The 19,467-nt window shown below is 38.9% G+C and overlaps 2 protein-coding genes across 2 annotated transcripts; one reads left to right on the top strand and one right to left on the bottom strand.

Moving 5' to 3' along the window:
• The first annotated feature begins 6,498 nt into the window (after positions 1-6,498).
• On the top strand, positions 6,499-10,879 carry LOC143585442 (YTH domain-containing protein ECT3-like). Its single transcript, XM_077067229.1, has 5 exons — positions 6,499-7,104; positions 7,388-7,492; positions 8,162-8,892; positions 9,543-9,755; positions 10,386-10,879. Exons 1-5 carry the CDS (start codon positions 7,035-7,037, stop codon positions 10,620-10,622), a joined length of 1,356 nt encoding a protein of 451 aa, XP_076923344.1. The 5' UTR covers positions 6,499-7,034; the 3' UTR covers positions 10,623-10,879.
• A 951-nt stretch (positions 10,880-11,830) lies between these two features.
• Positions 11,831-16,712, bottom strand: LOC143585443 (serine/threonine-protein kinase STY13-like). The gene is made up of 3 exons (XM_077067230.1): positions 16,524-16,712; positions 14,530-15,523; positions 11,831-12,273 (listed from the first exon to the last, which is right to left on the bottom strand). The coding sequence occupies exons 2-3, from the start codon at positions 15,429-15,431 to the stop codon at positions 11,931-11,933; spliced, it is 1,245 nt and encodes a 414-aa protein (XP_076923345.1). The 5' UTR covers positions 15,432-15,523; positions 16,524-16,712; the 3' UTR covers positions 11,831-11,930.
• Positions 16,713-19,467: the final 2,755 nt, after the last annotated feature.

Genomic DNA, 19,467 nt, shown 5'->3' with positions numbered 1-19,467 from the left:
AAAAAAAAAAAAGGTCACTATCGCTTAGAATTATGTCGGTTGCCTCAGTTTGAAGGACATGTCTTCGGATATGTTTGGTCCACATTTCTACTTGTAGAATATGAGGATAGCCATTAACCAGATGACTGAAAGTGACCGGGCGGTTTATGATGAGTTTTCATTCTTTCGCTGAAAATTAGTCGATCATACTTAGTTAGAAGGACACATACTAGTATGTGGTCGGTCCAGCTGATCCATTGGATCTTCGGGATAGCCGTTAACCTGAAGACTTTGATTTGGTCGGGGCGATAGAAGTTAAATTTTTCTTTTCGGGAGATGAAATTATTTTTCAAGTCTACTACTTCGTAAGAAGTACCTTTACTATGTTTAACTAAAAATTGATCTAACCTTGGAAAATGATAGATATACTGATTCTGTGTGCTTAACTAGTGAAGTTATTAGGCCTAAAAGACTTTAGAACAGTCATTGTATGTCATGGTAGCTTTCTATGGTGCGTAAAAGTAGAAGTGATACTAACTAAATCTACTCAATTTTATGTGGAAACTCCTTAAGAGTTGTGCTTGTCTTCATACATATCTTTCCGAATGATAGGCAGAAAAGCGATTACCCAGTCATACACGAGCCCGTGAGTGTTCTGATTCCCGTGAATATAGAGTGTCAAGACGCTGCAGTGATCCAGATTCGGGACTTGCAGTTATTTTCTACTTGAAGTTGTGTATATACATGTTAGATTAAAAAAAAAAATTTCTAGAGTTCATAATGATAATGATTATCAGTCAAGACACAAGAAGGTGAACGGGAAGCAGAGTCTAAGATCGAAGAGTAATTACTCCTTAATCAGACACTACGGGTCGAGGTCAATTCGGGGTGACTTGGGGAAAGCCAAATACGCCTTGAGAATAGATAGGAGGCATCATAATCTCTGAGTTGTTGCCCACTTAAGTTTTGAGCTTAATTGAACCTAACTCGTATCACAGAAACGATGAAAACCATTTTAAGTAGATTACCTGCTTACAACTTGTTTTCTTTATGTCATAATACAGCTGAACACGGATCTGTGTGACAGTCACGAAATTAGTATGATTCCTGTTCGGATCTTTTCTAAAACATGGTAGTCCCTGTCGAGACTGAAATTTGATCCCGTGTACTTTAATTTTTCAAATTTTTGTTAATTTTGTAATTGTTTGATTTTTACCTGGTTACTTGGTCTTGATCGTATCATTTAACGCTTTAAAGGATGTTTTTTAAAACTTTATTGAAAATTGTTTAAAGTATAGGGGTTTGTTTTGTAAATACAGGCGAACTTGTTTATAACTTCGCCTGGAATAGGCGAAGTTACCGACAATTTCGCCTGTACTAACTTTGACCCTATATAAAGGAATTTAAAGGTCAAACAGTTTCATTATTTCAAACTTCAGCGAACTTATACTCCGACACTTTAGCGAAGTTATCGATCTAAATCATCTGTTATTTTTTACCTCGATTTAAATCAGATTAAAGGTGTGTAGGGTTTATAGTATCGTATATTCAATGTTTTTGAGGTTGATCATCAGTCGTTTCGACTCGATTATCGACCTCGTCTTTCGAAACCATAAACACCCGATTTCAAACCTGTTTTTACGTGATAGTAAACTACTAGAACGTCTAAAACTTCATAAAATCATGTATTTCGGAGTCCTCGATCTCCGAAATCATCATCTACACGTCGTTCAAAATCCCTAACTGTTGCCGATTCAAATTCGGCGAAGTTACAGTTTAGGCGAAGTTATCCGTAACTTCGCCTGAGGTTTAACTTCGCCTGATTATTGATTTTGAAACAGTTTATGAGGCAATGTTGTGATTAGGCGAAGTTATCCGTAACTTCGCCTGGACCATTTTACTTAACTATTATCAGACGAAGTTCAAGTTGAAGCGAAGTTGTTTCCCAACTTCGCCCCAACTTTAACTTCGCCTATACAGAATTGATCACAACTTCGCTCATGGTAACAGGCGAACTTGTGATTCGCTTTGACGTTTATCTAACTTAACCTGTTTGTTGCAGATATAGCTGCTGTTGCTGGAGCAGGTGGTGCAGGCGGTGATGACGGAGGTGATCACCAGAGACAGTTTTTCTCGGGTCACAACATGTACATAACATTAGACCCGGAGGCGAGCGGAGTTGATGATTTCCGCGAAATCATCACATTTCTTTTATGCTCGAGGATATTCCTTGCCATTACAACAACTCTGCCAATATCCTTGCCCAATATTGAGGATTTCTGGCAGACAGTGGAATACGACTGTAGAGTCGAGCCCCCGGTGATGCGCGCGACAGTCAACAATCAGATTGTTCAGTTCTCTTCTGAACAAATCCGGGCGGCTTTACGATTTGGGAACGAGACAAGGGATGACCCAACCGAGTTTGTAGCTCCTTTCCGTGATGGAGCGTTTTTGAGGATGGGATACTCTGGTCCCTTGGGGGATACGCAGAGGAGGAAAGGCTTTTTACTTGACCAGTGGCGCTTTCTCATGCATGTTATGATCGTTTGCATGTCAGGGAGAAAGGCGGGCACTGATGGCATGGGCGCGACCATGTAGTCAGCGATGACTGCTCTGACATACAACAAGCGATTCAGCTTTAGTCAGATGGTCTTTTATGAGATTGATCGTCAAAGAAGAGCGATGGCGCGTGAGCGATTCATCATGTATCCAAGATTCCTACAAATGATCTTGAATCATGTTGCTCCAACGCTTCCTCAGCGCCGTCCAATCCGATACGTTGAGAGTGTGAACAACGGATCTTCGCCCAATGTAGATCCTCCAGTGCGAGGAGCAAACCTGAGCTACGTCCTCGACATACTCCACTCTTTGGGTACTTAATCAACCCGGGGTATGTACCTGCTCGAGGGGACAAGTTTAGGGACCCGGCACCACAACAGGCAGGAGCACCTCAAGCTATACCTGCTGCTCCTGTTGTGTCACCGGAGGAGAACGTGGACCTTGATGCAGAATTTGGTGGTCAAGGCTTCTTTGATATGGATCGGGTGGATCCAGAGGAGAACGTTCAGGTCCCGGTTGAACGTGCTTCGACTGTGAATGTTACTAGGACAGCTGCTGCGGTGGCTGGTTCTGATTCTGATGATGAAGTGGCAGAGGCCAGAAGGATTATGGTGACTCGAGAAAGACTACATGGGAAAAGAAAGAGAACAGATGATGATAGCGAGTCTGATTATGAGGAAGAGGTACAACAGTTGATCCGGAGGTCAAGAAGGGAACGGATAGATGCAGGATCAGGAGCCGGTGAGAGCTCTAGGGTGGTACGTTTCACTCCACCAGCACTATCCGGTATGACAATGGTTCCCTCATCACTACAGGTTACAAGGCCAAGCGCTACGGGTGTTCCCGTAGTGGCTACCTCGTCTACATTTGGCCTCCCACCCACTACTTTCCAACTTTCGACTCCTGAGATCGTTTCATTGCCGCCTCCGACTGTTACTCCATCGGAGGTCGTGGAACAATTTATAGAGTCGACTGTTGTGGCCACTGCAGGGCTATCGGTGACGATACCCCCTGCGGTTACGTCTATCTCTACTTCTGAGGTCCCGGTGACATCGGAAATCCCTCCTCAGTACACTCAAGATATATCGCATATGAGGTTCGATTTCGATGCAACCCTATCAGACTCAGAACGAATAGCAGCACTGGAACGGGTCGTGGCAGAGCAGTCAAGGATTAATCTTATCCAGACCCAGGCTATTCAGCGCCTAGTTACAGAGAATCAGATGCAGTCGTCCCTCCTGGTACAACATGGAAAAATCATAGATGCTTTCAAGGAGTTCTTGGCATCTCAGGGGGAGACGAACTGTAAAGGCGACGAGTTGAGGACCAAGAGACGAAATGATAGAGACGAAATGATAGAGACGATGATCCCAATGCATCGAAAGATGCAGGTGGTGAGTTGCCAAGAACTGATCAAGCTCTTGGAACTTCCACAACTCAGGGGGAGTCGACATCTGCAGCTGGTGGTGATGATGTGGTGGTGGTTGACGTAGAGGAGATGGATGATGTTTTGGTTGATGATGATGATGTACTACCGAGTGATGTGATGGAGAAAATTGGTGAAGAGATTGTGATGGATACAGAGATAGAAGAGGGAGAGATAGTAGAGGAGAACGTGGAGCATGAGATACCGCAAGTCGAGAACGTAGATATGAGTCAACGGATTGGGAATGATGAGTCTGAATGGGAAGAGCAGCCTAGGTGGAAGGAAGGCTATGCTCAGTGGTTCGTCAAAACGAAGAAACCGACGGTCCCTACAATGTTTAAGAAGAGTTACAACATTAAAGGCTATGCTGAATCGAAGAAAGGGATTATATGCTGGATATATGACGAGCAGTTGAGGCTCTTCGTGATTAAAAGGTATGACGGTGTTCAGTACTTTAGAAGGATGTTAAGATCGTTGAATACACTGCCAGAATGTGAAGTGAAAGACTTAGCCAGATTGGGATGGATAAACAGAAGTGACGATAATATGGCTAGAGTCATTGGGAAAATTGTATGGAAAGAAAGTATAAAAGAGAAGAAATTTGAGCTGTTGAAGCCATAAAAGGGAAAGCTTGTTGAAGACAATGATAGAGGTTTGAGAGCTGATGGAAAGCCTTGGATGATTATGAAGTATAAACCGATCCGGTGTTTGAAAGAAGTACCGATGAAGCTAATGCCCAAGGATGTGCTTAAAAACCTGAAGTGGTGGTTTGTAAATTGTGAGACAGCTGAGGCAGTGATGGAAGACGAAGATGAACAAGAGCTGCTTAGAGTGTACGATCCGATGCACTTGGTAAACTTATCGCAAGCTGATTTGCAGGTGTTGAATGACAAGAAGATATTTTATATTCCTGCTTGGAAAGACGAAGCGAGGAAATATCAAAGAGTTGTCTCGGTTTGTGTTAGAGAAAGAGTGCATGCTTGAAGATAGAAGATTGAAGATTACAAGACACGTGTTTGAAGATAAAGAGATGAAGCTACTGCCAAGGGGGAGTCTGTTGGTGCATGATGTCAGTAGTTCAGTGTCTAGTGTTTGTAATCGAGTCGTTTGGATTTGAGTTTGTATGTAAGCGAAGTTGCTAACAAGTTCGCTGATATAGGCGAACTTGTTAGACAAGAGAAGTTAGTGACAACTTCGCCTGAACATGCCAGGCGAAGTTGTCGTGATTATATAAACTAGGTTACGGCTTAGATAGTTAATAGATTAACAGTCTGTGTATTCGAGTCAGAGAGTTTTGTATCCAGTGATCATAGTATCACGTGTTTACGGTTGGAATACAACGTGTGTTTGGTTATCGTATCGTGTGTTAGCTCGTATTGTTTTCTATACTCGTAACGTCTTACGTAGGGATTCCGCACCTACGTAGTACGCGATATCTCGTGTAGATCCGGCTGGGAACCTACATGCCTCAATATATTAATAACCAAAACGGTAGTTACAACTCGAAAGCTCGTTGTGAACGAAGACTAGAGTACAAGTGTAGTGTAGAGAGTGAGTGAGAAGTGTCATACAACGTTCATAAAGGCCTCATTATATAGAAAAAGTAAATAACAATATTCCTTGTAAACCTGGGAACCCTAGCCGTCGAGATCATTCAATGAATCAGCTTTCTCACACGTGTTTTTTAGCTTGTATCTCCGAGCTTTCAGATTGAACTAGTCAATTAGCCGTTGTAGATATTTATCCTTTGCGCAACCTACAAGCACAACTCAATTAATAATTAAGTAGAGTTGGTTAGCTCAGGATCTTGAAGTTAGCTGGAACTCGAGCTATCAAGATACCCGTTAGAATCACTCTTGGACTAAAACGACCCCTAACAATGACGATGGTGCGGTGAGACGGTGGTGGTAGTGGTGGCATGGTAGCGACAGTAACGGTGATCAAATGGTGGTGTTGAGAAAATAAGATGAAAGATGAATAAAATGAAAAAAATAGTATGTAAGAAGGAATTGTTTTCATGAAATGAGTTTGTAATTATTGATTTTTTTCTATTGAGCAACAGACAACCACCTTATTTTGTTTTACTTTGTAGTTAGTGTGTTGTATTTTTTTTTCTAGCTTTGATGGAAAAAAAACAATTATTAAGCTTAATAATATATTTTTGTGTTCTTTTCGGTGTGGTGTATCAGTAAGAAGTTTGAGTTTTTCAATGGAGACATAAGTTCAATCCTTACTTACAAAATTTTAGGAGGGGGACATGAGTGTCTCAATGAAAAAAAGACTGGGATATTTGTAATCTCCAATTTGATCATGAGGGGGTCCGGGTTTACGACAATTGACATTCGGGCTGCTGAGTTATTTCTGAAATTAAAGATAACTTGAAGGCCCTTAAAGACTCCATACAACTAGGTTATAACGGTGAACTTTAGCTATTGAATGAAATAAAATAATAATAATAATATTGTTTTGCAAATCCTCGTAAAAACAGAAGGGTAAATATCTTTGACGGCAAAGAAACACACTGTCATCCGCTGACTCTTCTTCACCCACCAACACTCTTTCCCATTCGTGAACCCCACTCTCCCAACCCACCACTAAAACCCTAGCGTGCACATCACGCTCCACCACCGTGTCTGAAAACCGAAACCCCAATTTCCATTTCCCCCAAAATCCTCCGTGTAATAACTACTAACATTAAAAACCAAATAACACAATCCAAACTCCAACCGCAATACCACTTGTACAAACCTCATAACAACTTGCACATTACCTGGATTTAGTCATTTCCATTCTGGAAAACCCAGATTCCTTTCTTTTTTTCATTTATTTCTATTTTCTTTTAATTTTCTTAATTTCTTGACTTCACATGCACCAATACATATACAAATGCATCAGACACTCAAAACCCATTTCAAATTCTTGCTTCTTTTATCAACTCCATCACTTTATTCATCATATTCATGATCTCGATTGAAATTCGGATCCGGGTTTGAGTTCAAACCGTCAGTTTTGATCTGGGTTTTTAGGGTTTTCAAAGAAGTTTCTTGATTTGAATCAATTCGAACAAATTATGGAGGAATCACTGCCACAAGGACAAGATCGAAGTTCCTCTGCTTCGAATTCGTCTCCAATTTCACATCGTAAGTAGTTTATCAACCGATTTGAGATTAGGGTTTTGTTTTGATTTTGAAATTTGGGTGTGAAATTTCGATCTGGGTTTCGTGATTCTTGGGGTTATTATCTTGATTCAAGTGTTTTGGTATGCGGGTTTTTTGTAGTTTTGGTTTATTGTGAGTATTTGTATGATTTAGGAATTAGGGTTTGTTTGTGTGATTTGGGGGTGGGTTGATTTGGGTTGCATTTTGAAATTGAATTGAAATGTGGGTTTATTCAGATCTTGATTCTTGAAATTGTGTTTTGTAGCGGAATCACCGAAAGATGAAACGGTTGTTTCGGATCAGACGGAAGCCCAGAATGCGAGTCGATCTCAGACCCCTGTGAGTTCGGATCAAATGTACTACTATGGAGGTAATATAGGAGATGGTTTTTTTACGGGTCTGTGGGTTAACGGGTTAGGTTTTAAACGGGTCGGTTTTTAAATTGGGTTGATCCATAACCAGTTTTTTGCCTGTTTTGTTTTTATAAAAATTTGGGTTGGTTTTTGGTACGAGTCTAAACGGGTTGGGTTGACCCATAAACACTTTTTTGTGGGTTTTTAAAGGTCACAAGTAAATAATGTTTTTGTTAAAATTACATAGTTTTATTTTATGTAATCTTTGAATAAAGACCTAAGTTGACCTGTTTGACCATCCATTTGACTTGTTGACGTATTAGTTATTTACTTATTTGGATTTTTTTTAACCTTTTGAGATAAATCAAAATCCAAATAGACAAATTTATAATTAGATGGATTTTTTCAAAAGGTGGGGTGGGTGGTTAATGGGTTCGGTGTGAAACGGGTCAGATCATGTTGGGTTGACCTGTAATACTTTTTACTCATTTTTTTTAATATATATGGTCTAAAATGGTACATGTTGATACGGATCGGGTTGGGTTGACCTGCAAACACTTTGTTGTTGGTTATTAATAACATAAGTCGTGATCGGGCTAATTATGATGTCATAAACAATATTATTACAATAACAATCTAAATCTTTAAACAATGACTTTAATTGACCCGTTTTGATATGTTATCAGGTTATAATGATGGCTCAATTAACTGGACTAACAACATGCAAATTATGCCTCCGATCTACACAGACAATTCTTCACTGTTGTTTCATCCCGCATACGGGTTTGACCCGCAAATGGCATACAGCCCGTATTCACCCGTAATGATAGACGGTCAACTTTATTCACAACAAGTCCCATTATCTCCATCTTACTATTCCCAGCCCGTTTCTTCAAATGGGTACGCCACATCAGCAGGCACAGGTCAAGAGGGTGTTGGTGAGAACATGTATTGGGCCTATATGCATTATCCTGTCAATAATGGTTATGGATACTATAACGTGCCCAGTGAATCTGGTTTGAATCAATCTACACCAGTTGGTATACTCGGCCCGTATGAGCAGACACAATACAATCATGGGCCTGCCAAAGAAGTCAAACTTAACCGGGACTCGGTCAACTTAAGCGGTGAGTCACATGCTGTGACCAATCGTGGACCGAGGGCTTTAAAGCCGAAAGGAAGTAATTCTGCTGACCGTACATCAAGCGATGCTGACCTTTACAACCAGCCAGATTTCAAAACAACGTATGAAAAGGCGAAGTTTTTTGTAATAAAATCTTTTAGTGAAGATAATGTTCATAGAAGTATCAAGTATGGTGTGTGGGCCAGCACCGCGCTTGGAAACCGAAAACTCGATGCGGCTTATCAAGAAGCTAAAAAATATGGTGATACATGCCCGGTTTTTCTTCTCTTTTCGGTATGTTACTTATATATTAACACTCTTGAGAGGTGGGAAATTGGACTGGGTCAAACCGGTCGGGTTAGTTTGACCTCAGTCTGTTTGACCCACTTAACCAGTTTTCTTTTCATTTACTTTTTTGACCCGCTAGAGATAGTGAGTGCATTGGTTGATTTAGGTCAAATTGGTCTCAAACAGAACCAAAAACCGAAAATTTGTTTTTCTGAGTTTCTGAATATTCAGTTTGGTATTTGTTTTTTCGGTTTTATCTTTTGGGCTTGAAATTTTTGGGCTGAATAAAAAGGCCCGAGATCAAGGGCTAAATTTCTTGGGCTACACCACTTATTAGTTTCTTACAAACTACTTAAAATCAGTGTTTTGGTTTGGTTCGGTTCAGTTTGTTTGTTTTTTCTCTCTTTTTGGGCTTATAGCAATGAAACCAAAGCGAAAAATCGACTATTTAAAAACCATAAAACCAAACTGTTTTTCTCTTCTACTTACACCAACTCTTGATAGAGGTGGCACTTTGGGCCTGGTCAAATGGGTCGGGTTAAATGGACCTCAGCCTGTTTGACTCACTTGACCCGTTATAGATGAAACATAGCCTGAGTCAATCCCTACATAACTTTTATGATTTGGCCTGTTTGATCGTTTGGACTTTTTTGTAGGTAAATGCAAGTGGACAGTTTTGTGGAGTTGCTGAAATGATCGGGCCCGTGGATTTTGAAAATGATGCAGATTACTGGCAGTTAGATAGGTGGAGTGGCCAATTTCGTGTAAAGTGGCACATCATTAAAGATGTTCCCAACAGTCGGTTTCGCCATATTCTTCTTGAAAATAATGAAAACAAGCCCGTAACTCATAGCCGAGACTCACAAGAGGTATTGTTTAAACAAGATGTCACAACTTTGACTTTTTTCATATGAACGGATTCGTTTGGTTGTATAGTGTCTCAAACGGGTCAAATGAGTAAAATTAGCTAAAAGTGAGACGGGTCAAACAGGTCAAAAGTAGGGCTGCTAAACGAGCTGAACAGAGCCAGCTTCTACCTGGGCTCGAAGTTAAACGAGCTAGCTCGGCTCGTTTATTCTTACGAGCTGAAATTTTAGCTCGAGCTCAGCTCGTAAAAGGCTCAAGCCTCGATGAGCCACAACTCATTTAATGTAATATTGTGTCTCAAGTTGGCTCGTAGATCATATTATATGGGCTTATTTATAAATGAAATTTTGTTATAATATTAAAATTTGTGTTGAACTTAAATGAGCGAGCTTACCTTGGCTTGAGCTCGGCTCGTTTATTATTGATCTGATTTCAAGCGTGACTCACGAACCACAAGCTTTTTGATATGTAATCAAATTATGCAGCATGGACATGTTGGATAATGGGCCAAAGTGGGTGATTTTATGGGTTAAAACGGGTTGGGTATTTTGACCGGTTTGGCATAACCAATATTAACCAATTGATAAGTAGTAAATAGTGTTTATGGGTCAACTCTTATTCTTTTTGTGTAGGTGAATCTTGAAGAGGGCAATGCAATGTTGAAAATCATCAACGAACATGATTCGGGCACATCACTTTTGGATGATTTTAGTTTTTATGATGAACGCGAGAAATCTGTTCAAGAAACAAGAGCCAAAGAACGCGTGTCTTCAACAAACAACAACGGTATCGTTGAAGCTTCAATAAACGGGCTTTCAGACCGTGTTGCTGACTCACTCCAGTTGGAAGAACACAAGGAGGGACAGTGAAGCGGTTACTAATTCGGTTTTTTAAAGTTATGACAAGTTTTAGCTTTTTGATGGGCCCGTTTAGTTTTTTTTACCCTTTTTATTGTTGGCGGTAGGCGGCGGTGATTACAGGCGGGTTCAGGTTGGGGTATGTTGATTCCATTGTTATTGGAATGGTTTGTTGACAGGGTGGCGGTTGTGTTGCTGCCCAAACAAGTGTACAATGATTGATCATATTAATTGACAAAATGGTAACATTAGTTTTCTTGATTCTCTGTTTTGGGTTCATTGAATGATGTTTTTACCTGTGGAATTTGAACTATTATATATAAAATCGACGTGACTTGGATTTGTCTCGTCAAACGGGTTCTAGGAGGGAAAAATAGCTATAGAGGAAGGATACGGGTTGGCGGTTGAATTGTTGAACCTGACCCAACTCGTATATTTATTTGTGTCAAATATAAACCCGAGCCTGGACACACTTAAATTAAATGTATGTTGAGTATGGCCAATTAACGCGTTGTCTAAACAAGAAATGGGTTGGTTTGTTGCAAAACAAGTTGTGAACATATTGAACGGGTTTGTAGCGTGTAATAAATAGGTTAAACAAATTTTAGACGGGTTTGTTTTATCCATGTTAAATCAAGTAGGTTGTTGACGTGTGACACAACCAACCAACCACTTTATCAAATGGAAGGACTCAAAATTTGATTAATGTGCGTTTGTCATGTGTTGCGTACAGCGTTGTATGAGGAGTTTCCACCTATGCAAAAACAATTTTTATAGTGTTCAAAACCGCAATGTATTTCAATTGTTATATCTTTTTTTGCTTCTCCTTTCATAATATCATTTTTATTGTTTTATTTACTACTACGGACTTTATATTTTATTTATTTAAGACTACATTTTATAAAATAACATATACAAAATAAAATATTTTCATATTTTGTTTACACTAGATACATATTTACATTTTAAATTATGACGTCATTCGGATAAATATGAACCAGTAAGGCGTCTGGTTCAAATTTTGTTTTATGTTAATATATTTATATTCTAAATTTTAAATTATTTATTACGTTTTTTAGGTTTCTTAAACCGGTTCGACTAGTATGCCAGTAAAGCCTGGCTCGATTACCGTCTAATTTTGCAATACAACTCATAAAACAAAAACAAAAGGTACACTTCATAGATAAACAATTCATACCAGATTATAATTCTTCTGTATACCAATTTATTTGTAGTAAAACAAAAACTATCCTATAGATTACAATTACATATAAAAAAACCACTCTATAAGAATGTCTGGATATTGGTTCTTCACACATATCAGTCAAGAGTCATGGGTTGAGTCCCACAGCAGCTTCTGAACCGGGCCCTCCTAACCGTGGTCAAGATCTCGGTTTCAGTCATTTCCAGCATTTTGACAACTTGACTGAATGTCGGTCTGACAGTGGGGTCCACGTCCCAGCAACGGGTCATTATTTCCCTGAGAATTGGAAGGCAGTCATTTGGGACGGTTGGGCGAAGACCCTTGTTGACCACAGCAAATGCAGCCTGCAAATCTGTTAGGTTCTGGTATGGTAGCGTGCCTGTGATCAGTTCCCATAATACGATCCCGAAACTGTAAACATCTACTTTCTGTGTGTAAGGCCGGTGCTGAATCATCTCCCTGCGAGAAATAATAAAAAAATGTTAAATGGATCTTATGAAGGATGTGTCAAATGGATCAATGAGTTAGGATGTGTCAAACGGGTCACGGGTGAAGTGGGTTATTTATCGAACGACATGTCAAATGGGTCAATGGTTAATACGAGTAAAATGAGTTGTTTCTTGAGAGACATGTCAAATGGGTCAAATAAGTTTTCTAGAAGGATTTGTCAAATGGGTCATGGCTCATGAGTCAACTGAGTTGTTTTTAATAAGATGTGTCAAATCGGTCAAATGCGTTGTTACTTGTAACACATTTCAAATGGGTTTATGGGTCAAATGAGTTGTTTTTCAAGTGACATGTCAAATGGGTCATGGGTCAAATGAGTTGTTTCTTGATGGATGTGTCATATGGGTCAAGGGTCAAAACGGGTTGGGTTGCCCTGCCCTTTTATCAATATAACAGCATTTCTACTTAATAAGCGGCGGGTCAATTTCTTTTTTAAGTTATATTAAAACCTTAGCTAAACTGGGAATGGGTCAAACAGATTTAAAGTAGCCCAACGATATATACAGCAACAAAAAAATTTCACCAAAAAATTTAAATTACTTGCGCAATAACTTCGTATTATTGTTTCCCTACCCAATTAAACCAACCCGTTTAAACTGTTACCCAACCGACCTGACCGGTCAGATTTACCAACTTGTCGCTAGGGATGTAAACAATCTGAGCCACTCGTGAGTACTCGAGATTGGTTCGTTAAAAACTAAACAAGCTTGAGCCCGAGCTTCACATATAGAGCTCGAGCTGGCTCGCAAATCTTATAAAGATTTTTATTTATATAATTTATTTAACATATTTATATAATAATTACTATATCTAAACATATGATAAATATATTTAAATAACATATATCAGATTATATATAAAAATTATGATCATAAAAATGTATGTCTACAATTATAAAAATACTAGACGGGTGCCCGCGCGATGCAGCGGGTGTTTGAACACAGACACTGTTAATCACGTAATAAATATGAGTGTTTATGGTTCGGTTAAAACCTTGAAATTGTTTAAACCGGTCATTGGTTTGGCTTCTTTTTTCTTTCTTTTTTTACTTTCGGTTAGTTGGTTGGTTTCAAAATTTTCAAACGTAGTGAACGATTGGTTCCCGGTTTTTACTGGAAACCGGCCATATGAAACCAGACCAGACTATAAATGTTGAACGCATTTTAATGTTTTTTATTATTAATTATTAGATATGTTTTGTTATATATATTAGATATAGTTAAAATGTAATTGAACATAATCTTTTTAATACACATAACTTGGCTATTACAACTTTAAATTAACCTAACTGCAGTATAATTCTTTTTGTAATTCTTGTTGTTATTATTTCACGTCGTAGGTCTTCCATTAACGTTTACCATTTATGTAGCTAAAACTATAATTCTTTATTATGATCCTCTCAAATATCATATTATGTTGGTGTTTAGTTAAAATTGATGGTACAATTAAATTAATAATTATTTTAAACTAAATTTATTATTAAAGTTTAAACTGTGAAACCAAACTGGAATCAGGCCGTTAGTAACGACTCAGTTTCAACTTTCAATGGTTCATTTTGGTTTTGGACAACAAAAAATCGGTATTAACGGTTGGTCTCACAAGCTTAACTTATAAACCATCAAAACCGACACTGAACAATCTTACCTGACATATTAATTTATTTAAATTGAAAAAAATTATAACAGTATCATATTCAAATTAAAGAGAATAAAATGTCCGTTTTTATGGTATAAATTTTTTATAAAAATATTAACGTATGAAAATGTTATAGTCGTTTAAAAATCATGGATGAGAAGTTAGTTACTTAGTTTAAAAGTTAAATTAAAAACATAATATGGTTAAAAATAAGGGACCAAACTTGTAAGTTGAATGAATTGTGTTTAAAAGACAAGTTTACTCCTAATAATACATGTACATTATGCATTAGTTTTGTAAAACTCTTAAAATCAAGTGTCTTAATTTGCCCTTGTTTGGTGTATTATATATAGTATAGATATAAATAGTTAAATAATTAATAGACAATAAACGATCCAAGCTAGAGCTTGAAAAACTACTAATGAGCGGAGCTCGAGCTTTAGAAATACAAATCTAAACGAGCCGAGGTAGAGCTCAATCCTTCTAAATTTAAATGAGTCAAGCTTAGGCTCGGCTCGTTTACACCCTACTTGCGATTACACTTTAATATAATAATACGTCAAGTAAACTTACGGGGCCATCCACCGATATGTTCCCATCTCAGGGGTCATACCCTCGGTCTGCACTTCAATTCGGGCCACACCAAAATCAGCAATCTTAATCGACCTATCAGACGATATCAAAAGATTATCCGACTTCAAATCCCGATGAATAAACCCAAACCCATGAACATATTCCATCCCCTTAGCAACATCCAACGCCTGTTTAACCGCCACCTTCAAAGGCACCAAATTTTTCTTCCTTCTCTTATTCAAAAAACATCTAACCGAACCCCCTTTCGCATACTCGGTCACAATACACCACACCTTCGGTTTATAACACGCGCCAATAAACCGAACAATATTCTTATGCTTCAATCTGGCAAGCATCTTAACTTCTTGTTGAAATTGCTGGACCATTAAATTAGCCTTTTCAATATTATCTTCTGGTTGTTCCAACAACTTTATAGCAACATCTTCACCATTATAACTACCTTTATAAAGCTTCCCAAACGCACCTTGCGCGAACGCGGGCCCCATGTTAAGTTTCTCAAGGTCAATGGTCCATTCTTCATAACCTTGCAGCCCTTTTGAAACATAACAAGTGTCCAACAAAGCTTGAGCCAACACATCATCACTTAACCCCTGTGAGACGCGCCCTTTGTTGTTATGACTATGGTAGACCGTGTAAGTGGGGACCACATGGTCCATACGGTTCGAGCCATGGTGCTTCAGCATCAGAGTTTTGGAACCGTATGAGTCGTTTGAGCCTACACTGCTGGTGACTACTGACATTGCGGTTGATCCGAATCCGTTGTTGCTCATTTGTAAGCTACTGAAACTGTCCATTGACATGTCATCATAGAGCTTGTGGTAGAACCCTTGTGTCATGTCATTAGGGTTGTGATCGATGTTATGGTTTACGTTCGCGCCCATTAATATTGATTTTTTAAATAATGAACCTTTAAACTGAGTCTAAATCTTCTTCATTAATAAACTGTCTTCCACATAACACTGTGACCAAAATTCTGCATCAAAATCATACTCATATTTTCAGTTTCTAAATACATTTTAAACAAGAATGGTATGAATTCATGAACTAAATTATTTACCCACAAAAAGTGTAAGATAATTGCAATGAAAAACTAGTTAAATCATATCTTGATCTATTAACTACATTTAATTATGTAGCGATAAACCCTAACTACTATATTATCTCCATACCATATAGCATAATAAGAAACATTATGTAATCTAATAAGGTCATGCTATAACTACACCACCTCAATCTGATTTCACATCATAAAACAACCGTCCGCAAAACACTCTGACGGTCGTCTAGACCAAAAAAAGACAAACTTTGAAAATTATTGGCCATCGGTCGTTCGGCCAATATCATTCTAACCATAGACAATCAAACTTTGAAAAACTTTAGGTATAAACGACCCTCCGACCTCTCTCCAGATGGCCATTTAAAGTGATGTGAATTAAATGTCAGACCGTGTGTGTGTGTCCTATATTAATATTGTCCTATATTAATATTATCGATCAACTGTTTACACGAGTACAATTCAAAAAACCTAATCAAATCAAATCAAATCAAATCAAACCACATATTTTAAGTATTGTGATATATAACAATAAACCCTAACTAATTTTATATTCTCTCTAACATGGACGAGCTCGGTACAGGTACCGAAAATACTCGACAGGTACCAAAGTAAAAAATTCAGGCAAATACGGTACCAAAGTAAAATATTCATGAAAAATACCGGTACCGTACTGACCACAAAACCTCAAAAGGTCCGTACCGAAGGTATAATGAAACCTCAAAAAGTCGGTACCCGATACCATTTGCTTATCCCTAAACTGTAATAACAAGAACCAGAAAACAAACATAGAAATTTACTCTTAGTCTTAGATTAGCATGCTCTGTTTCTCTTTTAACATGTGTAAGAAAACAATCAGTCATCAAATCAGTTAACTTGATAGAAAATTAAACGGCGATTACGAGGAAACAGAACTTACAGGTGATCCTAGATTGTGACGATGATTACAGAGGCGTTGTGTTAATTATGTTGTGTGTGGATTGATTGAGGTTTCTTTGTTTGTTGTGTTCGACGAAGACGAAGACAAAGACAAAACAAGAAGACGAAAAATGATTATGCAATTTGGTCTTCTTTTCGTTGCCTCGTTTTTCTTCCTTGCAAGAAATATTGTCTCAGTTTTCAGTATTATTAAAATAATATAAACTAATAATAATTAGACAAATTCAGGGTTTTTCCGGTCTTTGTTTCTCGTGAACAGGTTTGTACCCACAAGCTTTGAGTGGGGGTGTTAATTCGACACGGCCTGAAACCTGAACCAAAAAACGAAAAAAATATAGGTTTTGAGTTGGCTAGCATGACCCTGTTTTTTTAAACAAGTCAACCTAACCTGATACGTTTAAAAATTAGGTTAACTCAAACCCGATCCGTTAAAAAAGTGGGTTAACCTTTGTTACAATTTTAATGTCAAATACTTATATTTTTTAATTCTTCATATATCAATTAACTTTTAAAAGTAAACTAATTTCTTTTTCACTACCTTTATTTAGAGGTGCACAAATCGGGTTTTTCAAATACACGGTTTCGGGTATGTAACCCAGTACTGGAAAATCTGGTATTGGTAATACCAAGTTCGAGTTCGGGTTCGGGTATTGTCTCTAAAAACCATACCCTATGCATCGAGTTCGGGTCGGGTATAGAAACGGGTATTCTAAAATCGGGTATTTTTCGGGTTTATATTGAATTTTTTAAGAGGTTGCACTTTTTAGGGGTATTTTTCGATTATTTTTAAGGTATTTTTCAGGTATAGATCGGGAAATACCCAATTTCGGGTATTGGAAAAACCATGTTCCGGGTATAGTACCGGTTTGGGTTTTTCGGGTATTACCGGGCACAAATCAGGTCCGGTTTGAGTTCGGGTTTAGTACCGAAATGCATACTTTATCTGTACCATATGGATAAGGTACGCGTTCGGGTATTAAAAACCTGCGTTTAAAAAAAAATAGGTTCCGGGTTCGGGTTTTTTGTGCACATCTACTTATCTACTTTTTTACTTCCAATCTTTTTATTTTATTAGTTCTAATTGTCTATTCACTAGTTATTTAATTTGTTTGTTCTTATGTTAAGCTGAATATGTGAACTTAAGTTTGTTATTTAAGAAAGAGAGATAAATACACAAAAAACAAATAGATTTATCACAAGTTATTAACAATTTATATAATTACAAATTCGAGAGAACTATGCAACATGGTTTTGCACTTTATGTTCCATGGGATTTACTTTTTATATGTGTCTGTATGTTGCAACACGTATGTGTCTTTGCCTTTTACTGTTTTACACATAAGAAAGTTTTGAAAACATTTGTACTCTCTATCCGAATTCCACGTGTTATTGTTTTTACACCCGGTCTACACAACAGGAATCACTTTGTTTTATATACAGAGATAATCTCTGCCTCTCTCATATTTACAATCAGGTCACCCTCTATCTCTTTCAAATATGGATCCATCGAGCATTCACCGCCACAAATCTCTGCCAAATGATATCTTTGGCCGGTAACTCATCTCCCTCCTCCACCATCTAACACGAAGAGAGAGAGAGTAGAACACGGTCCGTCGTGGTCATGAAAAATCAATCCACCTTATATCGAAGAAGACCCACTTCGTCCCTTTCCGCCAGACATTGTCCCCGGTCGAATAACTGCATGCTAACACCGGTGTCGGCTGTTAGACACCGGTGTTAAACGACTCCGTAGACTAACGTCCAGTATAGGTCATGGTGGTGGTGGTACACCGCTCAGCTTTACGGGACCCATTTGTTTTCGGTTTGTCCGGAAAAATATCCGATAAAATATGGACAAAACTTGGTTGTGGGGTTGATTTACGGCTCCAGCAATGATTATGACGATAGTGTTGATAATCAGTTCTCATCTACTTCTCACATCGCAGGCTGGATGGTGGTGATGTGTTATGCCGAGACGGTGGTGACTGGGGACAACAATGGTACGTAATTGGCAAAGAGAGGGAGGTCGTGGTCACCGTGCATGCTATCACGATAGCGACAGCCTCATATCAATCCTTCATCTTCGTCAAGAACCTTCAATCCAGCTGAAGAGGTAGGTCCCAGCAGAGCCCAGTTGGACCTGCAAGACTCACCTTGAAGAGGGACGTCTGCGCAAGGACCAACTGGTTCCGCAGGACCCACCATGCTCAGAGATGAAGACCTTACGCGCAGTACGCCAGCTGTTCCCGCAGGAAAAGCCTCCCAATGGTGAAGTACTCCGCCTGTTCCCGCAGCTGCGGATACAAGCCATCAGGGAAGGCTACCCGCACTAATAGCAAGGCTACACGCACAAGGCACTAACTCTCAATAATTCAGTGTCACCTGAAGGAATGAGCAAGGCGGGAATACTCCCGCCCAAATGAGCCAGTCCGTACGCTTCTGGAAGGTCTTTTGTACTATACCTGCCAAGGTATGGACAAAATAGACAAGACCTGACCAGAGCAGCCCATGAACCAATCACAGAGTGACAGCTCACCGACAACGGTAAGAGGAGGAGCACGCTCTAGTACTGTTTGTCACTATTAGCCGCTGCCTACTCACCAACCCTTGTCGTGGCATGCACATAGCCTGCAGTTGGTGGAAAAGGAATAGTACACAGCCGGCGGAAAAGGAACAGTACACACTATTAGCCGCTGCCTACCCACCAACCACTGGCATGGCACGTGCGTAGCCCACAGTTGGTAGAACAGGAATATTATACAGCTGGCTGTACCTGCTTGGAAACCTACCTTCGGCTATAAATACTCCAACACCTTGGAACGGTAGGATCATCTGGTTTCTTACCTTCACTAGCTATTTCTCTCAATATACACTTATATTCAGAGCAATCTAGTCTGATTCTCACGCCGGAGGGTGGTCACAAG

The sequence above is a fragment of the Bidens hawaiensis genome, unplaced genomic scaffold (genome assembly GCF_021521415.1).
Source record: "Bidens hawaiensis isolate Kalapana, Puna unplaced genomic scaffold, B.hawaiensis_p1.1 tig00033847_1, whole genome shotgun sequence".
NCBI classification, from domain to species: Eukaryota; Viridiplantae; Streptophyta; class Magnoliopsida; order Asterales; family Asteraceae; genus Bidens; species Bidens hawaiensis.
Note: the sequence above shows the minus strand (reverse complement) of the source record. Positions and strands in the feature narration are given on the sequence as shown.

Bases quoted from the DNA above. Each gene is read 5' to 3' on its own strand.
- LOC143585442 (XM_077067229.1), top strand. From the start codon at position 7,035: ATGGAGGAATCACTGCCACAAGGACAAGATCGAAGTTCCTCTGCTTCG. The intron at 7,105-7,387 runs GTAAGTAGTTTA...TGTGTTTTGTAG, and splicing joins TTCGTCTCCAATTTCACATC to CGGAATCACCGAAAGATGAA. The intron at 9,756-10,385 runs GTATTGTTTAAA...CTTTTTGTGTAG, and splicing joins ATAGCCGAGACTCACAAGAG to GTGAATCTTGAAGAGGGCAA.
- LOC143585443 (XM_077067230.1), bottom strand. From the start codon at position 15,431: ATGGGCGCGAACGTAAACCATAACATCGATCACAACCCTAATGACATG. The intron at 12,274-14,529 runs GTAAGTTTACTT...TATTTCTCGCAG, and splicing joins ACATATCGGTGGATGGCCCC to GGAGATGATTCAGCACCGGC.